At 39.0% G+C, this 24,582-nt stretch overlaps 2 protein-coding genes across 2 annotated transcripts; both read right to left on the minus strand.

The window, feature by feature from the left end:
• Window positions 1-950: 950 nt before the first annotated feature.
• LOC113528542 (hepatic lectin) lies at window positions 951-6,440 on the minus strand. Its single transcript, XM_053239150.1, is given in 10 exon segments — window positions 951-1,014; window positions 1,166-2,121; window positions 3,639-3,760; window positions 3,861-3,988; window positions 4,097-4,159; window positions 4,807-4,869; window positions 5,480-5,538; window positions 5,540-5,582; window positions 6,134-6,139; window positions 6,204-6,440. Coding segments are annotated over 9 exon segments (717 nt in total). The 5' UTR covers window positions 6,304-6,440; the 3' UTR covers window positions 951-1,014; window positions 1,166-1,988.
• Window positions 6,441-7,998: 1,558 nt separating this feature from the next.
• nmt1a (N-myristoyltransferase 1a) lies at window positions 7,999-23,689 on the minus strand. The gene is made up of 12 exons (XM_026917240.3): window positions 23,537-23,689; window positions 16,845-16,944; window positions 16,575-16,719; window positions 15,626-15,744; window positions 14,846-14,937; window positions 14,185-14,301; window positions 13,470-13,640; window positions 12,703-12,811; window positions 11,981-12,151; window positions 10,761-10,928; window positions 10,473-10,610; window positions 7,999-9,485 (listed from the first exon to the last, which is right to left on the minus strand). The coding sequence occupies exons 1-12, from the start codon at window positions 23,644-23,646 to the stop codon at window positions 9,465-9,467; spliced, it is 1,461 nt and encodes a 486-aa protein (XP_026773041.1). The 5' UTR covers window positions 23,647-23,689; the 3' UTR covers window positions 7,999-9,464.
• Between the last annotated feature and the right edge of the window lie 893 nt (window positions 23,690-24,582).

Below are 24,582 nucleotides of genomic sequence, written 5' to 3' on the forward strand. Positions count from 1 at the left end.
TTAACAACTGGAAGAGTGTCCAAACCTTTGCACATGCCATAGTTACTTACTTTCTCTATTTTTAAGTGAATTAAATATAAACTGTTTATTAATATTTGCAGAAGAAATATTTTTAAAATAGTTGCTCCAGAAGTCTTGTTTACTTCTTGTTGTCGTTTTATTTAACAAACAAAATATATTTTTCTAAATATAAATATACGTACAACATTTTTTTCAACAAAATATGTGATTTGGCCAGAGGTGCCCAAACCTTTGCATACAACTGTAAGTGGCATGGATTAATATTTGAGTATACATGTTCCTCTTTACTGTTGATGATCACTAGGTCTCCCCCCAGTTCCTGACAGCTCTTTCTGCTGGCGTTCCAGTTCATTTTGTCACTGGAAAAAATGTAGAGTCTGTCCTTGTAAGGCGTGTGTTGATCGCCTGTATCTGAATAGGGAAGTTATATGTGGGTAAGAGAAATGAAAATAGCATGGTGGCTGTAATGTACTGTATACTGTATATGTTTATTTTCATACTAGGACTGACTAGGGGTATAAATCTCCAGCTTTCACATCATATGATACGATTTTGATTCTTAAGGCAACAATTCAATACTTGATGATACCATTGAATCATTAATTCATCATGGGCTTGCTAGCCTATTTATACATCAGTTTGAAAATTATTATTATTATTATTATTATTATTATTATTATTATTATTCATAAATAACAGTTTATAATCAAGTGTTTTTCTCTGCATTTCACTACCTATTGTATCCTGTATAACAGTGTATGTGACAAATAAATCCTTTAATCCTAATCTACAATAATCAATTCATAATCAATTACAGTTGATAATATTAATTTTTACACCCCCTAGGATTGAATGAAAGTGTACAGACTGACAGTACATTGAAGATTGAGAGTAAAAATCATTACTGAGAGTGTCCTTAAGGATACACACCTCTAGTTGAGCAGTTCCCAATCTGATCAGACAAAGTGACTGGGGCCCATTTATGTTTAAAATCTAAAAAAAAATGTCAACGATATTTAGATTTTCTGATTAAAAAAAACATAGCTTAGAAGTCTGTAGAAAAAATAAAATGTAGTTTATTGACATATGGATTGTTAATGTATTTTATTTTAAATGAACAAATGACAAATACAAAAACACTTACAGAAATAGGCGAGAAGCACATTAGCAATCAGAGAGAGAGAGAGGAGAGAAACCACCAACAGACACCCATGTCTCTTGCCACTTCCTGACCCCTCATCTGTAAAAACAGATTCAGAGGAAAAGAGTAGTGGCAAACATTTACTGCTTGAAATGGTAAAATGATAAATGTTTGTTAAACCATCTGCCAGCTCCTAGTTACACAAATAAGCTGTTGTGTTGGTACTTGTTATCTTTATGAATAAGGTTCAGTTTGGAAGCAATTTACACTTTTTTGTCACCTTAAACATTATGAGTTTTGTGTTTTTCGGATTTCCTCTATCATTACAACAAAAGCAAAAAGTCACTGCCAGTTTAATTCTGAAAGGCTGGTGTCTTTAAAGTTCATTCACTTTAAAGGTGGCTGTTAATGACTGAAACATATTTGTATAGAACAAATTACATTCCGTGTGTTTCCTTCAAACTGTCGTCTCTCTTTGTTTTTTTCACTTTTTGTTCAGTTGACATTAAAACATATCAGTTCAGGCAACATTAAGATTGAATTTGTGAACCTTTTTACTGATTTTGAGTTAACAACACTAAAGTTATCCCATCAGGGTGTCTCCCTCTCTGTTTCCCTCGCAGTATTCCTGGGAAAGGCTCCGGATTCGCACTGACCAGGATAAAGCAGTTACTGAAGTTTAGTACAATAGCATAAGCTGCCTGTACAAAGCTGTACTACACCTTTAACAGTTATACCATTCAAACAAAAATCAAGGACCTCCATGTCATATTACAGTCCATATTACATCAAAAAGACTGTAAATATATGTCTTTTACAGGGGAGATCAGTGAGTGCAAATGATCTCGCAGATCCTCCTTTCTAATGTTGAACAGGACAGATCCACCCATTGCCCATCGTAATAACCCACACAGTCTTCTCTCTCTGATGCGCTGCCCTCTGAAGTGTACTTCCACCACCTTAAAGAAAACAAATTCACACTCAATCTGAGATTGCAGCATTTTCATAAGGATATGATATACACTTCCCTAAACTGCTGAAACAAATTTGGAAGACATGGTTCGCTAAGGCTGGTGTAGAAGAACCTTAGTGTCCTGCACAGAGCCCTGACCTGAACACCTTTGGGATGATTTGGAATCACCAGGCCAATGGCTTTGGACTGGGATGTTCAACAAGGACATACCCCAATCAGCCATAACATTAAAACCACCTGCCTAATATTGTGTAGGTCCCGCTTGTGCTGCCAAAACAGCTCTGACCCGTCGAGGCATGGACTCCACAAGACCTCTGAAGGTGTGCTGTGGTGTCTGGCACCAAGACGTTAACAGCAGATCAGTTAAGTCCTGTAAGTTGCGAGGTGGGGCTTCCATGGATTGGACTTGTTCGTCCAGCACATCCCACAGATGCTCCATCAGATTGTGATCTGGGGATTTTGGATGCCAAGTCAACACCTTGAACTTTTTGTCATGTTCCTCAAACTATTCCTGAACAATTTTTTTGCTGTGTGGCCGGTCGCATTATCCCGCTGATAGAGGCCACTACCATTAGGTAATACCAATGCCATGAAGGGGTGTACTTGGTCTGCAACAATGTTTAGGGAGGTGGTACGCATCAAAGTAACATCCACATGAATGCCAGGACCCAAGGTTTCCCAGCAGAACATTGGCCAGAGCATCACACTGCCCCCACCAGTTTGCCTTCTTCCCATAGTGCATCCTGGTCCTATCTCTTCCCCAGGTAAGCGACGCACACGCACCCGGCCGTCCACATGAAGCAAAAGAAAACGTAGTTCATCAGACCAGGCCACCTTCTTGCATTGCTCCATGGTCCAGTTCTGATGCTCATGTGCCCATTGTAGGTGCTTTCAGTGGTGGACAGGGGTCAGCATGGGCACTCTGACCAGTCTGCGGCTACGCAGCCCCATACGCAGCAAGCTATCATAGCCAGCATTAACTTTTTCTGCAACTTGTACCACAGTAGCTCTTCTGTGGAATCAGACCAGATGGGCTGGCCTTCGCTCCCCATGCACATCAATGAGCCTTGGGCGCCCATGACCCTGTCGCCGGTTCACCGGTTGTCTTTCCTTGGACCACTTTTGGTAGGTACTAACCACTGCATACCCAGAACACCCCACAAGACCTGCTGTTTTGGAGATGCTCTGACTCAATTGTCTAGCTATCACAATTTGGCTTTTGTCAAAGTTGCTCAGATCCTTATGCTTGCCCATTCTTCCTGGTTCCAACACATCATCTTTGAGAGCTGACTGTTCACTTGCCGCCTAATATATCCCACCCCTTGACAGGTGCCACTGTAGCGAGATAATAAATGTTCACCTCACCTGTCAGTGGTTTTAATGTTATGGTGTATGTGTCTAATGGTCAGGTGTACACATAATTTTGACCATAGAGTGTATATAAAATAGTGCAAGAAGGTCTAATAAAACATGGATTTTAAAAAATTTCAAAGAAAATCTTACGAGAGATTTTGCATAAGAGGTGTTTCATCTATCCATAGCCACCTGCCCTCCTTTTCCACATTTCTCAGACCAATCCAGTGCAGAGAATTGCTAAACGTGTTCATTGCACCAACAAGGAACTTCTAAAAAGCCAGAAAATTAGGCACATACAGATTATAAATATAAATATTGTCCTATGAACATATTCTACATATTAAAGTCTTTCTAGTTCTTGCATCTTACATGTTCCTCTTTACTGTTAATGATCACCAGGTCTCCCCCTAATTCCTGACAGTTCTCTCTACTGGAAAACCAGCTCATTTCATCTGTAGGGAAAATGTAGAGTCTGTCTTTGTACTGTATTTGACGCTCTGTAGAAAGAAAAAGAGAAGAAGACATTGGACTACTCTACATATTACTGCTGGCAGTGTAGAAAAGTATAGTGTAGAATTATGGATAGCGTCTGAACGATTACACACCTCTAGCTGAGCATCTTCTGATCTGCTCAGATGAAGTGATTGGTACATTCTGGATTTTACAATCTAAAAAATAATTAAACAAGCATCAAACAAACATTCCCTGGAAAGACATAACGTAAGTCTCTAGATATAGTTTATTATAATACAGCATTGTTAATTTCTCACTTGTGATTGGTCAAAAGGTTTTGATTATTATTTAATAACAGCAGCCCAGACAATAGTTCTGGCTGTAAGTCATTCACAGGTTTATATTAATACACTCATTCTGATATGTTATCTTTATATCTTTTCACGGCAACAGCTAATTCATAGGAACTCATAGGATATAATTCATAATTCATATGAAGCTCTATGTAAAGGAGTTAACAAAGCATGTAGGATCGGTTATTAATTTCAAGAGAGAGGGGAAGTACTTTCCAACATGCCGTTATAGGAAAATAATTAACAGTAGCTCCACTATACCGCATTACACCACCCTGTCATTGATTATTTTCCTATAATAGTAAACCCCACCATACAGAGTGATGATTCTTTTACTCTAACTAAAATATTTTTTCTTATGTTGTGCTTTAAAAAAAAGGCAGACATTTTTTCTTTATGTATGATGACAGTAAATATGGAGGGCACTGTGCTATTAAATCGAGTATAGATTACATACTAAGGCTGATAGAAGTAGTAATAGACATTACTGAGAGTGTTCTTCAACATACCTCCAGCTGAGCACTTCCTGGCCTGCTCAGACAAAGTGTCTGAGGGCCATTTGAGTTTAACATCTAAAAATAGTGAAGCAAACATGTTAAGGGATCTCTGGAAAGACAAAATCTCTACTGTGATAAATATAGTGTATTATGGTACTATGTTATCTTCTCTATATGGCCAAAGGTATGTGGACACCTGATTATGACACCCATATGTGCTTGTTGAACATCCCATTCCAAAACCATGGGCATTCATATGGAGTTTGTCCCCCTCTTGCTGTTATAATAACCTCCACTCTTCTGGGAAGGCTTTCCACTAGATTTTGGAAAGTGACGGGGGGGATTTGCATCCATTCAGGCATAATGTTGAGTGAGGAGGCATTCCAATTAATCCCAAAGTGTTCAGGGGGTGAGGATGTTTCCAAGATCTTCCACTCCAACTTTAGCAAATCATGTCTTGAGGACCTCACTTGGTGTCATGCTGGAACAGGTTTGGGCTTAATTTTATAGTATACAAAGACATTCTAGACCATTTTGTGCTTCTTTATGGCAACAGTTTGCAGAAGAAGCACATACGGGTGTGATGGTTAGGTGTCCTCATACTTTGGGCCATATAATGTATAATAGCTGACTGCTAACAGTTTGTTTTAGTTTTAACTAAAATATGTTCATCAAAAGCACTTACAAAAATAGGTCAGAAGACCATTGGCCATCAGAGAGAGGAAGAGGAGAACAGAGAGAGATCACTAAACAATAACCACATCTTCTTCCACTTCCGGGACTCTCATCTACAAAGCACAGTGGTTTCAGCAGATGAAGAGCAGACTATGCATTCACATATCATTCACCAAATCACTTTTTAAGACAATACAGACAGCTTTATTGTAATAAAAACGTCACTATTTGGTCTGAAAATTAAAATCGCAACATTTTATACAGACTAAAAGGATAAAACTAACATGTCTCCCAGGCACTAGCTTTGTGACGCACTACTCAGTAAGGTAGAGTTGTCTCAGTCAAAATCAAGGTCAAGGTTTTTTTATTTACAACTTCTGCAATAAATTATGGGGAAATTTGGCACAGATGTATGTAAATACGGATCTTCGCTATATTAATGCCCATATGAACATCAGCTTGCACATTTTGAGAAGCTTCTGTTAACCATAGCTAGTTTCAATTGTCAAAAAAAGGATGCAAAACATTAATTTCTTTAATGTACCTATATTTAATTGAAATCATATAAATAATATTCAATCAGTAACACTAAATATAAAGTATTATAACTGATTGTTGTCATTATTTGAAAAAGTGAAGTTTTGTTAAGTCTGTATAGTTTTACTATTAACTATTATCTCCTATAGCTTTGATGAGTAACTTTTTGCAAACAAAACTGTATCCTGAATACTCACCTCTCATAGACGTAACATTGTCGTAGATGGGTTGATTCTTCTTCATGGTCCACAGTAAAGAGACAGCAAAGAGTTTTCTAACACATGATAATAAAGGCATTTGAAGTCAGGAGCGCCACAACACGTGTCACTTCCCTTTCTCTCTAGTTGCATCATCCTGTTATTTTACATGAGCACTTTTTTTTTTTTTTTTTAAACAGTTTTTCCCCACAAACATCTTTAAACTTCAAACCCAACAGGCCACCAGTGTTGTATAAAACATAAAATAGCCAATAGTTCAGGCTGTCCTGTCAATCTTTTTTTTTTTTTTTTTTTTTTTGGTCAAACATTGTGTTGTTACAGTTAAAAAAAATTTTATTTAATGTCTGAAAGCATTCTGAAGGTTCATTACTCTGTTTCTGTCAGAAATACACATGCTGGTAGTTTTTATTGCCCAGATATTGTGGTGAATTTCTATAAATGCCAGAACTATCAGGATGATTGAAGTCTGGAAGAATTAACTCCAACTCTGCCGGACAGGACAGGTGGCTTACACACACCATCCATGCAGCACGATCTGCACATCTCCATCACCACATTAGCTAAGCTCGGCAGGAATTCATTCATCCATCCGTACTCAATAAGCGTTCTATCCTTGTTAGGGCCGAGGTGGATCTGGAGCCTGTCCCGGGAATGCTGGATGTGACCATACACCATGGATGGGATGCCAATCAAGTGCAGGGAAGCATGTACACACACATTCACATCAGTCCAGCTATGAGGCGGGAGGAAACCGGAGAACCTGCAGGAAACCCACATGGACATGGGGAGAACATGAACAAAAACTCCACACATACAGTAAAGCAAGCTCAGGATCGATCAGTGGGAAATTTCCTGGAAAAATAATAAACTTGCCTATTTTGAAAAACAGAGGCTCCACATACATTATCAACGCTCACGTCTTGTCCCTGTGATACCTAATGCAAGGTTATTCCCATAATGCACCAACAACATAAATAAAACAGACATTTAACTACATACAAGTAAATATAAATGTAGAGGTTCTACAGGACTGAAAAGAGCTGACTGTTCTAATTAATTTCTCTACAGATAATAGGGACAAAAAGAAAATAAACACACACACACACACACACACACACACACACACACATACACGACACGTCTCCAATATGAGGAACAAAAACCTAACTACTTAAACTACTTAATGTTAATTAGAAAGTGACCACCTAGTGGGGGAAGAGAGAATTATATCAGTTCGAAGATAAATTAATTACTGATGCATGTTCACATAATGTGCTGGTTTTAAATTGCAGCGTAGACCTGTATGATCTTGTAGCCATGAAATTATTTATTAAATACCAAATTCAGAGGCAAATAAAGAACCTGAAGGTAAACAAGTAAATAACGACGAGTTGGCCAAAAAAAAAGAAAAAAAAAACCGCGGGTATTGCTGCTGACTCGTGCAGTTTCTATCTGCATTCTTAATGTTGCTGGCTCGTTTACATCACATTGTGAAAGATGTGGTTTTCCATTTTTCTGTCACTTATGCAACGCTGCAGATCATTTAGTCATGTGAAGAAACCAGGTTAATGCCACTATTAAGACAAAAATAAACAGACTTCATGAACAGCAACGTCTTCTTCAAACGTACATCATTCTAATATAATGTAGCACTTGAACTATTAATTCTAAGAGATTTTGTGTCACATGATGTGACTGGTTAAAATATATATCTATATATTATTTCCTGAAATGAAATTGATTCCAGAATAATAATAATAAAAAAAAGCAGCACTCACAGCAACTTCTACTTTTATTTAGCACAAAAAAACTCTCCATGTTGACAATGTTTTTTTGCTCCATCAAGAAAAGCAAAAGATGTTTTTTTTTTTTTTTTTTTTGTCCTAATACAGTTGGTTAAGTCGTATTCAGTTCTGTTTCTTCCATATTATCGGCAAAGAAACCCAAAAATTAAACTCGTAAACTTCTACTGCTCTAGGTGTTCCTTTGTAACTGTGTCAGTTCAACACTATGGCTTTAAGTCAACACTTCCCGTATGTAAAACACTGAACCACACCGGAGAATACGTTTCGCTGAACTAGTTTTCAGATGCTTGATAGATGTTTGATCACGCCGTACAGTCGTCTTCCTGCAGCAGTAAAACTTTATGAGGATTGTAATTAGATTTGACTTAAACCGTATACAACCCCTTACAAAAAACAAAAACAAAACATTGTATTCAGCTCTGCATTTAAATATTTATTTCAACCCTGCTCACAACCCCTGATGCGTCTCCACCTTTCCAACACACTCATTATTCATGTCAGTCAGCATTCGACCTCTCAGGATTAATCATTAGTCCATGTCCATGGTCTGGACTCCTAGCTGTCATTTATTTCATGGATATTTTGCTGTTATGTGTTATTTATGTATTTACACTGAGCTTCTCTGTTGGCATTACAGTGAAATCACAGGCAGTCAGTTAAAGCAGCGATCCATCAATCAGAAAAAACATTAAAGCAAAGGAGTTAAAAAAAAAAAAAAAATCTCTCCCTTACATTATGTACGACATCAATTAATCAGTGACACTGTCATGGCGATTAAAAAAGAAAATTACTGACAGCAGCCCTTGTAATGTCCATTCTGGAGTTTTATTATCTCATCTGCTTTTTTTTTTTCTCGTCGTTGTTTCACTGTTTCAAGCATTTTCTAGTGTTTTTGATTGTAACAAAACAAACACCAAGCGCAGATAACAGTTCTCTTTTTTCTTTTCGCAAAAAAAAAAACAAAAAAAAAAAACACCTCACATTTGGACGGGGAGAAAAATGGCTGGACTGAGTCTTTTCACTGTCTGAGTGCGCATCGTTGGAGACGGCGTGAAGGAGCAGCTACTGTTTCTGAGCGCAGATTCGTGCTCGCATCACAATCCACAATCGCAACAGTTGTGATCGTGGATGAACCGGGATTAATTACAGTGGCTTCAGATCCAAGTGCTGAGGGAGAAAGAAGAAAAAAGAACCAGAGACTATAAGGAAGAGGAGACACAGAGAAAGGAAAAAGAGAAAAAAAAGAGACAGCCTGGCAGCGGTAGTGCAGGTCCAAAAGTTCAAAGTTCTGCAAAAAAAAAAAAAAAAAAATGGGCGGTGGCTTTTTCTTCCTAAACCTGGAAGTCCCTCCGGAGCATCAGGCAGGTGGTCAGTGCGTGACGTCAGTTGTTGGCTTCACTACGACGCAAGGAAGGGCTTTGATGAGGCAAGAGGGTCACTGCAGGACTAAACCGACCTGCAAAAGCACAAAGAAACATTTAGATCTTAGACTACGGAGGACGTGTTTAGTCAAAAAATGGAATTACACAGCAAAATGCACATATTTGTCCAAAGTAAATTCTTTATCACATGATGTACCTGTGTCAGAACAGTGTGTCTGGCTAACTGTTATTTAATCTTATTTTTTTTATGTAATTCAGATCACTGTAATTGTCATTCTATTATCATTATTATTAAATTTTTTAATTCTGTTATCTGATGAAAGCTGCAGTATTACCCCAAAAGCCACAGTGGTTACAGTAAATCCCCAGATATATGCGCACTCCAGTTTCTACTGTGGCTGGCCTGACTTTGATTTTAATCATCTTCTACTTAGCATTACCATTATAATTATTAATATGTTTTAAATTGACACTTTGTTGTAGGCCTATTTAATCTGTTTTTTTTTTTCCTCTTTTAAAAGTTTTCAGTGGCATCCCTACTTAAAATAATAAACTGATATTTACGAAATACTTACCTAATGTTAGCTAAATCGAAAATACATTAATATATTTAATTTCTCATTAATGAACTCAAAACGTTCTCTATTTACCACGACGGAAAGCGAGGGTGCATCTTTAAAGAGAGAAAATCGAGTCGAGGCAAGAACACTGACTAAAACATAACTAGTACACAAAAGTAGTAATGCGAGATGTGGGCGGGGCTATCCGTGAATATCGGATAGTTCAAAACATGACTTTCTGTCATTCCAGTTTCATTCACTGATTGGCTCATCTGCTGTTTTTAGTGGGGAAAAAGAAGAGTCTTTTGGAATACTTTTGAGTGATAATTCCTAGCAGCGTACACCGATGGTAAAATTCAGAGCTCTTACGCCAGGTGTGTAAATATTAACTTTCTGCTGCAGTGAAAACTTTCTAAAGACCAGTAAATCAAGCAGACCTATCATATTGTGGTAACATTATAACATTATATATAACATTATTTTTAAGAGAAGGAGCCATACTTTCTCTGGGCCCATGCTGGGGCATTTCCAATTGTACAGATAATACTGTAGATTCCCGTCTCCGATACCAAACTTCAGCTTCTCCAGGAACGTCTTGTTCTCCATCAGGTCCAGTGCATTAAAAACATCAAATCCTTTCTGCAGGGGGGAGAGATTGAATGAGAGGAAAAAGAAATGAAAAAGAAAAGGAGAGAGGGAATGAAACTGCTAAATGCAGGCTTGTTTTAAGAGGACACGCCAGCAATGAAAAACACACACACACACACACACAGAGTTGTATATACTGACCGATTTGGCTAAGATGAGTGCGTCTCCCATCAGATCGATCAGCGGCGTTTTGGTGTGCACGTTGTAGAAGGAATACGCCGCCTTCAGACTGCGGTGCACCGGGTGGCTCATGATGGTGGATGGCAAGGTGTAAAAACTCAGGAGGTCCGTCACTTTCCCCTCAGGATTCTGGACCAATCAGTACCAAGCAGTTATCAGTTAGGTTAAATGTGTTTTGTCTCAAGGGAGGTTTCAAAACACTTATTAAAAGACAAGAAATAAGAGATACAGTATAATTAAAAAATTCCCTACATAAGCAACCCCTTGAAGATTCAGAGGTGAGAAGCGATTAATTAGGAAGTACACAAGTCTGTTTTTTCAGTATCTGTACTTCATTTTTTTTTCTTTCACCCAAACTTTTTGACATTTATTGATTCAATTTCAAACGAAATCCCTACCTTCTACTCACAACATTTTCAAACATTACTACGTTTCTCTATCACCATATTGAAATATTCTCACATTTCCAAGTCAGAAGGTGACGTTAGCATCAGGAAGCTTCAGAATTCTGGCAGCTATCTCAATTCTTTCTATTTCTCAGGGCAGTTTGTATTGTGACAGCCAGCTATGAGCATTCAGCTAGTTAGTATCTTCAGAGTTATTATCATGCTAGCTAACATGAGAGATTAGGAAAAAAGCAGTGGTTAGTGAGTGTTTGGTAATGCTTTCACTCGTTCCTTGTTTTTTTTTTTGTTTTGTTTTTTTAACTTGTATTTTTACTTTGATATTTCAAGCGAATTTAAGAGGTTATACTTTGCTACATTAACCCGAGTAACGGATTTGAAGCTGTACCTTCAAACAGCTTTACCAAAGAAATAATTTTGGAATTTTGTTTGAGAATTTGGGTACTTTTATCTCCTCTATATAAACAAATGCAATGAATGTATGCAAATGAATGAGTGCAATTCCATGAACACTAACAATACACACATAGCTGATTGTAACTGTAAATCTGTTACCAGATTTAATAAATTTCAATATATTACAAATTTCAAGAAATCCAGTATAGTGACCTGAGATTTCGCTTATCTCGTATTACTAAAGATAAATTTATGATCATGCTTGAAGAAAGAACTCAATTTCAAAGTCTTCCTCTAACAGACTGAAGGCTTCTTTAGAAAGCTTCTCTTTTCAGAGATCTAGGTGATTAACATGAGGTGAGGGTTGTGCAGATGGCCTACCTCCACCACGTAGGTGTCGATGATGTTCTCCTGGGGCAGGAGCCAGTGCTGCACCTCCTCCGTGCTCATGGCTGGGGCCAGGTGGAACTGACGGAGATAATCCTGCAGCAGGCGGTGCACCGCCGGGACGTCCTTCAACGTCATCGGCCTCAAGCCTCCGGTCTTCGGAGCCTAGGGACGAGGAGACGGAGACAAAATGAAGAATGGATGATGAAACGATGGACAGGGTTTCATCCAAATACTAAATTAAACGTAAATGAAAAATGAAACTGTCGTAAAAAGATCTTTATTAAATATTTTTTGTTCACGTCCACAATACAGGCTGTATGAAGGAATTATTTCAAGCACATAACTACAAATACAAACATGTACACTTATTAATGAGACGCACCACTGCTAGCTGGGTAACTAAACCTCCAACTCGAGAATTTTAACTAGCTTGCATCCATATTGACGGCAGTAGTGTCTTCTCTCGTAAATCGACACAATGCCATACTGCAATTAATGTTATTTCATTACGTTATTTCATAATGACCTCAATTGGTTTACTCTATTTACTCTAGATTTAGGTGAATATGTGAAAGTTTTTTAGTGACGGATTATTAAACTGCATGGAGATGTAGCGATCGTGAGTTTAGCATTTATAACTCAGCTGAAGAAGCTAGAAGTAAAAGAAGAGGTTTAATATCGGAGTTAAAAGCAGATGCAGGGGTGGTGTGTACCTCTGGCAGCCGGTAGAGCTTCATAGTGCGTTGCATAGTCATGTTCCGACTCAGGTGTGAAAACTTCACTTCAATCAGCTTCCTGGGGTTCAGAGATCGGTGCCAGTATCTGCACAAACACACACATACAATAAATTACATCAGTGTACAATGATAACACAAGCTACCAAGCTTGCTTGTTGTTTTGAAAATAACAGAGGTGCCAACATTATTACCCAGAAAATCCTAGCAAGCTTGGCAGAGTTAACCATTAGTATGCAGAATTCAACCAAAAATTAAAAAAAAAATAAAAAAAAAAAGGTTTTTGCACATTTACTACTGACACAAAAGGAAATCATAAAAAGGGATAACTATAGAGCATATGATTCAACCTGAAAGAAAAATATTACACAGCACATTTTACCCTGAGCTTTTATAACGCAAATTTTCCCCTTGTGAATTTAAAGGTAAACGTTCAGCTAAATAAAGTCAGTGAAAGCGAAAATTACCGAATATGCATGTTTTTTTCAAGTCGCACAATAGTTATTTTACGCCAAGAGAAATGTATTTGCATTTGGTCTGGCTGCTGATTTAGCTGAGAAAGCAGAAAAGCGTTTTTTTCCCAGATGTCTCCTGTGTCGCTGTAGCACAGTGCTGTGCTACGGCTAAACCGTAGATGTTGGCACCCCTGAAATAAACTTCCATTTGTTTTGGAAAAATCCTTCCTAAATTCTGACCTATGTCATGACGACATATTTAGAAGTGTGTGTGTGTGTGTGTGTGTTTACCTGCAGGTCCCCACAGGTTTGGGCAGTACCACTCCGGCAGTGTAGACAGCCTGGAAGATGCCCTGCAGGTTGACCCGTCTGGTGATCTCTCGGATCAGCACCGGAGCCACGCGTTTGGAGCGCAGCTTTTTGTGCACACACAGGAAATTAATCTCCACCATCTTCTTCTCTCTAGAGGATTGACAGATCATGCAAAAACCAGGCACAAGTAAACTGATTAAGAGGGAAAAAGTTGGAGCTTTCAGTGCAGTAACAATGCACAATGCATCTTTTAAACTACAAAGCCAAAGTTTCAACTGAAATATTTAACTGCAAAGAGTTATTTTGGAAAATAGCTGCTGATATTGATACTAATTTTAATGATAACAGGAAACCAAATTCGTAAGACATTTTCTTGCGTGGTAAATAATATATAGCTGGACTTTGGTTGACGTTCAGCTGATGGAAAAACAACATTTTTTTTTTAAATTAAAAAAAAAATAAATAAATAAAAAATTAAAAACACTTAGGCAGTTCATTGTTCAAACTGGCATCACAAAAATATTTAATAACATACCAAACAAGAGATTTTATCTGTGATTTATTTGAGTTTGTGAGTTCTCATAAACCAGCCAAGCCGTACAGTAGCCATATATTTACGTAGTGGCAGGGAGAGGAATGAATAGTAGACATGAGTAGACACAGTATGATTGAGCAGGAGAGTGAGTGAGCTTACATGTCGTAGATGCGGATGGTGGCTGGGATGGCACTGATGAAGCCCACGAGTTTATGATTGGAGTTGACTCTCACGCCACAGTGCCACTGCGGCAACCAGCCTGGAGGACGTAGCGCCCTGAGAGACAGGAAGCGAACGCGCGAGAGACAGAGAGATTGGAATGAAAGCATAGATCGAAAGAGTGGCCAGGTCAGTGATTAAACCTGAGCAATTTGGGGAGAATTCCCCACACATCATGTTTTTTTAATAGCACTTTTCCACTAATATTGTGCTGCTACCCAATTCTGAACCATTCAGATTTATTCCACTTCACAAGAGCTTCAGAGCTCCAGGATCCCATGGTTTGACCTGAGCTTCGGTTACTGAAGTTTTGCATATTCTCCCTGAGTCTGCATGGGTTTCTCCTAATCATGCTATTAGGTGGATCTGGTTATCTAAATTGCTCTAAAGGTGTAACCATGTATGTGTCTGTGTGTGGTGACAGAAAAAGTGTACTCAAGCCTTATACCCAGTGTTCCCAGTACAGGCTCCGGAACCACTATGACTCTGACCGGGATAAAGCACTTACTGAAGATGAATGAAGAAATATTACAGTGTTCATCCCTTAAACCAGTGAACCATGTTCACAGTGTTGTTGGAAAGTGGTGTATGAAGCACATACCACAGCAGGAACTCAGGCGAATAGTCAAAGCGGAACATGTTATCATCATCCTCCACGTAGTTCTCGTTCAGGAGAGTGTACAGCTCCTTTAGCTAAACACGAGAGGAGCAGGAGAGAACAAACTTTATAGCTCTCCATAAATTACTATGAGGGAAAGAAACACACACTGACAATAAATCAACTAGACTCACTTACTGATATGTCCATGCATCTGGCCTGTATAATATTAAACAACATTGCTGGCTTGAGCCAGTGACATGACAGATTGATCCTTTGATGTTATCCCTGAAACTACTGCATGTGTTGTGCAAACAGGAAATGAAAATGATCCTGAACCACTCTGCATTTTGCATAATTAGAATGTGCAAGTCATTCTAATAATGTTGTAGCAGCAAGTCTAGGCAAACAGTGTTTTTAACCTTGAAGATGTTTCAACACTCAACCAAGGCACAACCACATCTGAACACACAGAGGTCTGTGATGCCATCTATAACTTACTTACAAAACCATCTTGGGGTTTTATCAATTCACACCTCCAAACCTCTCTCATAACACCATGGGTGTGAACCACGTGGTGTTTAAATAGCAGGAAACTGCGTGCTATTCAGTTCCCAAGGATGAGTGTGTTTAAATAAATAATGAAACCTGTCTTCCAAATAAGGATCCCAAATTAGACCACTTTCAAAACGTCATCACGGCTCGTCTGAACAGACTCCCAACCCTAGGAACTAATTTGAGTATTAATAACTCTGCGTGTGTGTGTGTGTGTGTGTGTCTCACCACAGCGGGGTTGCCGAGGTCCAGTGCATCCCAACTGAAACCCTGAGGAAGGCTGTACGGCTCCTCTCGGATGTTATCTTTATCAGGCTCAATGCAGCCGTGTGTTGTCACCATCTCTCCTGCACAAGGAAACAATAAGTACAGCACACAACATGACGCAGAGTGCCGTTAAAAGAAAATAATCAATAATGTGATGCGGCCTGAAGAGAAGGTTACCACCTCTGCTGTCACCACTCCAAAGTAAATTTTCCTGTAACAGTACATCCTGAAGTGTTTGATTCCTCTTATACCACAGCAATTTGCCAACTATTACAATTTTTTATCAATCTTTTAAAGAATGACACACCATAGTGTTTAAACCTGACAGTGTAATCCGTACATAAAAGTGCAGTAACTCGTCGCAATTTATATGATTTGAAGCTGATCAGTTGAGGTTTATATTAGTTAGTCTTCTTAAGCGTTAACTTACACACACTTATGAGCATGAGTAGGCTACGAACGTTTTTTTCCCCGAAATTATGGGATTTAATGAATATCAAATTTCTTGTGTAAACACTAGTGTGAACAATTTACGAAGAAATACATCTGCATCCATCTTGATAAAGGAGGTCCATTGTTACAGGATTTCTTAATTTTATTTTGACAAGAATATCACTATGGATCACTAGCTGAATCAAAGGTGCATTGTGTGCAATACAAGAAGTTTATTATGCTCCCCATTACAATTCTAAGCGGCACCTGTGTTAGGGCCAATGATACCTTGATGATAACTGACACCTTAACTAATAACTGAAGCACACCTTAGACACCAAAATTGTCTTGGCTGAAAATTGTGTAAATGTTATCCTTATTCAAACCGTTTCCTGAAAAATAGGGAGTGTAGTGGTGCACTAACTTTTTATAGTAGGAATAAATCAGCCTAGAGTATACTGGAGTATACTAAGTGTACCTAGTTTAGGGACAGGCTGAGTGTCCCAGAACTGGTAGCTACGGCGTGAGGCCTCTTCCATGGTTTTGGCTGGTCCTGGTCCCACTGAGAAGAGCTCGATGGCTTTCTGAATCTCCTGAAGCTTATCGGCAGGGAGAGAGTTCACCTGGAGAGCAGAGGAGTGAAAAGAAACAGAAAGAGAGAATATAAAAAACAGTTATATAACAACTGAACGTGTCCAATAAAAACATGAAATAAATCAGATATAAACAGAAGAAATGGTTTTCTCACTTTGGCCAAGGGGTCCTGGGCTGCATCCTTTCCTCCAGATTTGTCCTTCTTTTTCTTCTGTTTCTTTTTCTTCTTCTTGGCCCCTGTGTCCCCCTTTTCCCTGTAAACCAGAACAAGCCACATACAGGAATAAACACTCAGACTCTTCAACTCAGAACCTGGGATTTTTAATAATACAGCCAAAAAAAAAAAAAGAATACACACTTAATCGCCTGTTACGGTTATTACATAATCACCTGACCACAATTCTTTTCGCTGGCTGATGGTAAGTTTCTTCAGTTGCTAGAATTCATCATATATTTATGTCACAGCAAACAAAATGCAAACTTAGTGCTTCGTCAGTTTAGAAAATGAGGAAAATAAACTACCTGAACACTAGATCCATTTCTGCATGAAATGCACTTAGACTCAGCAGCTGATCTGTTGTGATATTCACTTATTTTACAAAACACCGTGTTCCATCTGAATCCGTCCACTCACAGCTTTAAATGCTCCAAACAGCCCACAAGTGTGGAATGTACTTTTCTTAAAATCTCAAATGTGCAGCCTGGTCAGGGATATTCTCAAGGAATACTCTTAAATCAGTAGGTTACTAATCTCAGGATTAAGCTGACTGAGAAGGTTAAAATCAAAGAGTGTCAAAATATTAATCAGCATTGGGGCAATGATGATCATTTATGATGACGGTATACAATTAGGCCTACAACAGAACATTCAGTGATATTCAGAGAAAAACACTATACATGTTATTGGACCAAAGAATGCATTAATCGTATGCTTAGGCTGCTTTTACATATGCAGTGTTTAGTCCATTTGGTGTGTTTTCCTCTTTGGTGCAGTTCTTTACGCACAATAATAGCTCTCAGGTGGGGGCTCACGAGTGGTGCAACAGAACAGCGTTTGCTCTATCATCTGGAGATCGCGAGTTTGAATCCTAACAATGCGACAGCCATGTGTGGCTGAGAGTCCAAGAGAGCAAAACTGTCCATGCTCTGAGGGAGAGAGGGGTGGCATACTCTCTCTCTCTCTCTCTCTCTCTATCCTATCAATCACCATGGGCATCTGTGAGCTCATGAATGCAAAAGTGGGCGGGTAGCGCTTTCCTCAGAGAGTGTTACGCCAGCCCCACCCTCTGACGCTGCATGAGCAGCGGCCGGCTGGCTTCGTGTGTCACGTGCCCTCCCCGGTTGGTATTTGTCATGTGACAGGGAAGACTGGAGGGCGCGAACCAAAACATCCGTTCCAAGGGTGTCCGAGTGAGTGACCACCTCACAGTCTCAGTCTGAGTCAAAGTGAACTCTACTCTACTGAATTCAACTGCAGTGAGAAAGCAACACAACTGTCATATACATGAAAGCTGCTAAACTGAGCCAAAGCACCGAGCTGCAGCGCTGCAGAAATGCCATGCGTTCTGGATATTTGGACTGACGAACAAAAAAGAGAAAACATGTTGGATACAATACACAAATCAGCTTAAACTACTTAACAGTAATTTATTTAGCTCTGTGTTCTACATGCAATTTGCAAAGGATTCCTCTTTTTTCCCTTCACTGTATTTCTGACAAAAAAAGGATGAAAGAGTTTTATGAGCACATTTAGTCTGGTTCTTTTAATTATATGCAATTAGGTGAAACTACACCAAGCAAAACCCGCAGCAAAACAACCCAAATGATTCTCCAATTTCACTCTGATTTGGACTCGGCAAACGGACGAATAGATGTAAAAGCGCCCTTAGATTGTAGATTTAGATTGCTCCAAGAGCTTCTTACTCTTACAAGTGGAATCTGATTCAACAAATTTTTATATGTATATACACACACTATATACTATTTCCAAACACTCTGCACTCAACCCCTGATGACTCAGCTCAACTGTGCTATATCATAACCCACCATTTAACATGCATTCTGGACTTTTCCCTTCTGTGGTTTTGTTATAGGACAATAGATTCAGCTTTAATTAAGAATTACAGAAAAGGGAGAAAAGAAATACATTTGCACTGTGTTAAGGAGAAGAGAGAAGCAGGAAGAAAAAGAACAGTCCAGCATAGACAGTGTCACACAACACACTCCAGCATGTCACACAAAAAAGCTAAAACAGCTAGAATATCTATGTGTATAGAGAGCATGGACTGTGGGGGAAAACTAGAAGGAAAAACAAGAGAGTCAGAAAACTGAACAGCTTATGTGTTTTTTCAGACAAACATCAGAATTGTATAATTTTTACAATTCTATGATTTTAAGTCCACATGGTTTACTTTATGAACGAAAATTCAATGAACTTCAATAATTTCAGGCTAGAATGTGATCTCTGTATAAGCATCAGGTTTTAGTTTATATTCCTAACTTTATCATGTTTTATGTCAATAAATGCGAATATGAACAATGTTATGATGTACATTCTTCCTCAAAGTCCAGGAGGGCCACAGCATTAACTGCCCCTAATGTAAAACAACCAGTTTAAAGGAATACTAAAGGAATGGCGAAGCGATGTTACTTTTACCAGCCCAAGGTTGATTATTTTCCAATAACAGCACCTCCTGAAGAGCTTTATTCCTCTTATACCACAGCAATTTACCAACAATTACAATTTTTAAATTGAAGAATGACATGTCATACTCTTTATCCATTTCTAGTTACATTTACTGCTGTGGAACATCTGCTAAACAAGTTAGTTTTTGTTCTTTCTCATTTGGGAGGTTAAAATGTGACAAATGGAAGCCTCATGGTTACGGTGTCAAGGTGTTAGCATGGATAATAATTTCAACCCTTCCCCATATTTAGTACACAATAGAAAATCTGTTGACTCAAAAAAAAAATTTTTTTAAAGTTTACATGAAAACATGAGGTGTATACAATGAAAACAAAACCACAGCTCTTTATTATGCTCTATTATACCACAGCTCTGTTGAATTCTCAAATCTGATTGGTCAGAAGGTGCTGATTAATTTTATATAACAGCAACTTGTCATGTTACTGAAAAACCAGAAAGCACATGGCCCTCTGTCCTGAAGACTTTCCTGTAGAGGAAAACGTGCAGACTTTTACAAAGCCCTGACACGAGAGACTCCTACCATAAATCAAAGTCTCTTTATATAAAGCTTCAGTTGAATCAATCAAAAATATAGGAGCGCATTACTATAAAATATAACATTACTGTCGGAGTTGCTGTTATATAAAATTAATCAGCACCTTCTGACCAATCAGATTTGAGAATTCAACAGAGCTGTGGTATAAGAGAGTGTAATAAAGAGCTGTGGTTTTGTTTTCATTGTATACACTTTATATTTTCATATAAACTTTTTTTTTTTTTGAGTCAACAGATTTTCTATTGTGTACTAAATACGGGAAAACTTTGAAATTATTATCCATGCTAACACCTTGACTCCATAACCATGACGCTTCCATTTGTCACATTTAAACCTCCCAAATGAGAAAGAACAAAAACACAGCAAGTCTAACTACCTGAGCTGAGCTAATGCGGGTTTAGGCTAATGTCAGCACGCAGTGGTCACTCAGTACTTACTAAGGAGCAGCAGTTAATCCTGTTACACTCCAGAGTAAGGGAGCAAGGTGAGGGCACAGAGCGTTGTGTGTGAATGTGGGACAGGACAGATGACATGTCTCATTACCCGCAGGGTGAAAAGCCTGTGCTTGTGATGGGATGAGAGATGCGCGCTGTGCACTGTGACCTTGAACAAAGGCAACACATGAAAGAAAGTGCACTGTGTGTTCGACATGATTCCAGCCTTGTGCACTGCTGAAGAGAAAACCAAACACAACTCCCGCCTTTACAGGCTGAATGAACACTACTGTACTGCAAACATTAGTCGTGACAGCATGGGTGTGTGGGGCTTTGTTCAGGCAGCATGTGGCTGAATCCCAAACGACTGTCTTCTCACTAGATAAGTGCAGTACGTAGGTAGTGGATTCAATCTCGTATGTAGTGAACGGTGTTGTTTGGTACTGAGACATGCCTGACAGCGGTTACATCGCCTACATGCACGCTAGTGACTGGGAAAATGTACAGTATAAAGTACACAAGGGTTGTTATTGTGTCACTGTTAGTCACGGCATTTGGTCAGTTACCTCATCACTGATGTTTACAAAATAAAGATAAAAAAGCATTTCTGTTTGCTACCATCTACTCGTTCGTTTTTGACCCAATCAAGTACCTTACTCATCTCTTTTATATCTGGATGTGACTCCCCAAAAATTTCATAAACCCCCTCAGTGTGTACCCCTAAATCCTACTACAGCACTTTTGTTTCTCTGTGCGGACGGACGGCACTGAAAACCCTTCGGCTGTCTAATAAGCTACTGTTGTTTAATCTGCTACTGTTGTAAACCTGTTACACTACTACCTTTGCTGTCAGTCCGAGCATGTTCCTGACCCTCTATCACACACGAGGGCTATGCAAATGCACAGAAGAACATGGCTTTGCTAATGACAACAACACAAAACAACTATCTATTTTTGGCTAAGTGGTGCTGCAATAGGTTTTTTCAGCTTGCTGTCGTTCCTCGCAGTCTCCCTCTCTTCAGCTTATAACATCAACAAGGCGATAAATACTAACAACATAAGATATACACTACATGGCCAAAAGGTTGGACACGCGATCATCACACCCATATGTGCTTTTTGAACGTCTCATTCCAGATTTAGTCCGTCTTTACTGTTATAATAACCTCCACTCTTCTGGGAAGGCTTTCCACTAGATTTTGGAGCGTGGCTGTGGGGATGTGTGTTCATTCAACCACAAGAGCATTAGAGAAGTCAGGAACTGATGTCGGGTGAGGAGGTCTGGGGTTCAGTAAAGGTTCCAGCTCAACCCAAAGGGCTCTGTGCAGGACACTCGAGTTCTTCTACACTAACTTTGGCAAACCATGTCTTCATGGAGCCACTTTGTACACAGGGGCATCGTCATGTTAGAACAGGTTTGGGCATCTAAGTTCCAGTAAAGGGAAAGTGTAATGCTACAGCGTATAAAGACATTCTATACAATTGTGTGCTTCCAAATTTGTGGCAACAGTTTAGAGGGAAGGAACATATATGGATGTGATGGTCAGGTGTCCACAAGCGTTTGGCCGTATAGTGTATGACGAAAAAGTCATTCTGAAAAATGTCATTCTAAGAAAGAAGAACAATTAGGGGATGGTATCTTTTTGTTTCCTGTTGGTATTTATATATAATATAATGTGTGTGTGTGTGTGTGGATGTATATATACAAGGATTTCCTCATTTTTACCACAGACAGGTGTGTACTATGAAACTGTGAGGAGTTGAGACAAGGTCATCATACCATGATCATTTCAAACCCTAACACTCCTACAATTCTTTAGCATGAACAGTTCCAAAACATCTTATATTTCCTTTAGTCCACTTTAAAAAGGTTCACTAGAAAACAACAGAGGCTTGTACCATGCTACTGCAATTATACTGGCTGTGAATTAAATCCTAACAGAGTGTACATGACCATGGGCTTCAAGTCTGGTCGGATAAACAGCTAGGTGAACAGAGACTATAATTCCTCTCAGACTTTTAGAAGGCTGTAATCTTGTGGTGATTAAGCTCTGAGATATTAAAAGTGAAAGTGCAATGAAGCATGATGCTGTTCTGCTGAGGTTACATGTGTTAGCAGTTCACAGAGATTAGCTAGCATGCAGCCTTGTTTATCTGAGTGCTGGAACTGATTCACAACGGATTTCTCACTAATAAATAAAATAAACACTTTATTAACATGCCTAAATCGCAATCCCAATGTAATAATATATGCTATTATTAATTAGTTATTAACTAATATGCAGAAATGGGGTGGTGGTTAAAGCAGCTAGCTTTAACGACTGTTCTTTCTCCTTATGAACTAGCCATAGCATGTCATCTCCTGAACAGCTTTAGCTACCTAGCATTCACATTAGCGACCTAAACAGCTTTCTAGTTTAGATAACAAACTATTTTCTTTACAAGATAAATGTATTAGTTATGTTTATACTGCGTTTGCCGTATACATATGTTTTGTGCATGTTTTTTTTTTTAATCTAGATGCAAGTGTTATAATAGCTAGCTGACAGTGAAGTGAAAGGAAACTCGGCCGTGTCTCAAATGCCACTCTACTCTTCTCCAAGTCTGCACTGCAGTGACGTCATCGCCGTGCAAACCTATAGGCGAGACTTCAAGTCGTCGAGGGAGCATAGGTTTAACAACCGTGCATTTGGGACACGGCGTTATAGTAGGCAGGCAGGACCATGTTGAAGTGAGGCTAAGAACTAGTTCTGCTTGCTAGCCAGCATTCTGAGATTTATAAGATACTATAGATAGCAATCGAAAGATTTACTGCGCGTGCAGGAATGCATATTACTGGTTACAGTAGCATGTAGCATGAATTACTACAAAACACAAACAAAACACCAGTTATGTTTCCGTGACAGTAAACCACGTTAGCTTGAGCAGCACCTAGCCGAATCAATGCACTAAGCCCCGCCCTCTTTATTAAAATAAATCCCTTTTCTCCAATAACCGTTCAAAAACGGCTGTCAATAAAAGAAACGGACCAATGAGGAGCAACTAGTGGGCGAATTCCTATAATGCTCGCCTCCTTTGACCTAGCCATGCAAGGGCCCTAGACTTTAAGGGTGCGGATCATGAGTGTTTTTATATTTCTAACCAACCCACAGACAAGTTTGTATCCTCACCCATCATCGAAATGATGCTCTTCATTTTCGCAGTCGCTACAATGTCCATGGTCCTCCTCTAGCTCCACTTCTTTCTCCTGCTTCGGTGCTGTCTCATTCTCATCCGCCATGATTAACGAGGAAGTGAAGAACTCGCCTTTGAAAACTCCAACCCTTTCCGATTCCTATTGGTGGAAACCTCGCAAGGCATTGTGGGGGATGTAGTTGTGGGAATACGTCTGGCTAGTACAGTTAGTACAGTTTAAACGTTTTATTTCACAAAATAAAATGACTTCGTGTATTTTTAAAGTTTCCTCCTTCTTTACTTACCGCAGGAAATACCTGCTAATCAGTTAGCTTTAGTTGCTAGCAACCTGCGGCCTCAGTACTGCGCTAGCTGACGTTACCATGGTTACGCGATAACGTATTCATATAGAGTTTTCTTACAACCCTGATTTTTAAAACAAACAAACAAAAAAAAAACACTAATTTAGAAAAGACCACTTCGTGGATATAACACACAGATTCTGTTTCATGATTTTTCTTAAAAAAAAAAAAATGTCTTTTTTTTCCAAGTTGTTGCTTTATTGGCCACACGGTGGCGCCAAAGTTGTGTAAATTCAGCGGAATTCTTTTTAGTGAGTCAGAGTCAGAGATGCTCGGCTCACCAAAAAAAAAAGAGCCGACTCTTTCGGTTCCTGGACGGTTTTTTCCCCCCACAAAGCTGCCCAGAGTTGTCGGTTCGAGCCTATTTAAGCACACACACAGAGACCAACAATTTTGTCCAGGTTTAAGAAGAGAAAAAACTTCCAGGAGCTCAAAGAGTTGGCTCGTTTAGTGAGTCGGTTCGGCTCGGTTCACCAATTAGAGTGCAATCTTTCGACTCCTTGACGTTTTTCCCAAAAGTTTTTGGTTTTTGCCTATGTATCACTTAAAATATTTAACCCAATCTTATATTACCTTAGGAGAAACAAAAACCGTATTATTCCTAGCATTGCCTTTGTTATAAAATCTGTTTAAATAAATATATACATCAGCATGCCTTATATTTGGATTGACAATATAGC

This window comes from Pangasianodon hypophthalmus, chromosome 13 (genome assembly GCF_027358585.1).
Source record: "Pangasianodon hypophthalmus isolate fPanHyp1 chromosome 13, fPanHyp1.pri, whole genome shotgun sequence".
In the NCBI taxonomy this organism is placed as follows: Eukaryota; Metazoa; Chordata; class Actinopteri; order Siluriformes; family Pangasiidae; genus Pangasianodon; species Pangasianodon hypophthalmus.

Bases quoted from the DNA above. Each gene is read 5' to 3' on its own strand.
- nmt1a (XM_026917240.3), bottom strand. From the start codon at position 23,646: ATGGCGGATGAGAATGAGACAGCACCGAAGCAGGAGAAAGAAGTGGAG. The intron at 14,938-15,625 runs GTGAGACACACA...TCTCGTGTTTAG, and splicing joins ACCTCGGCAACCCCGCTGTG to CTAAAGGAGCTGTACACTCT. The intron at 12,152-12,702 runs GTACACACCACC...CCTCGTCCCTAG, and splicing joins AGCTCTACCGGCTGCCAGAG to GCTCCGAAGACCGGAGGCTT.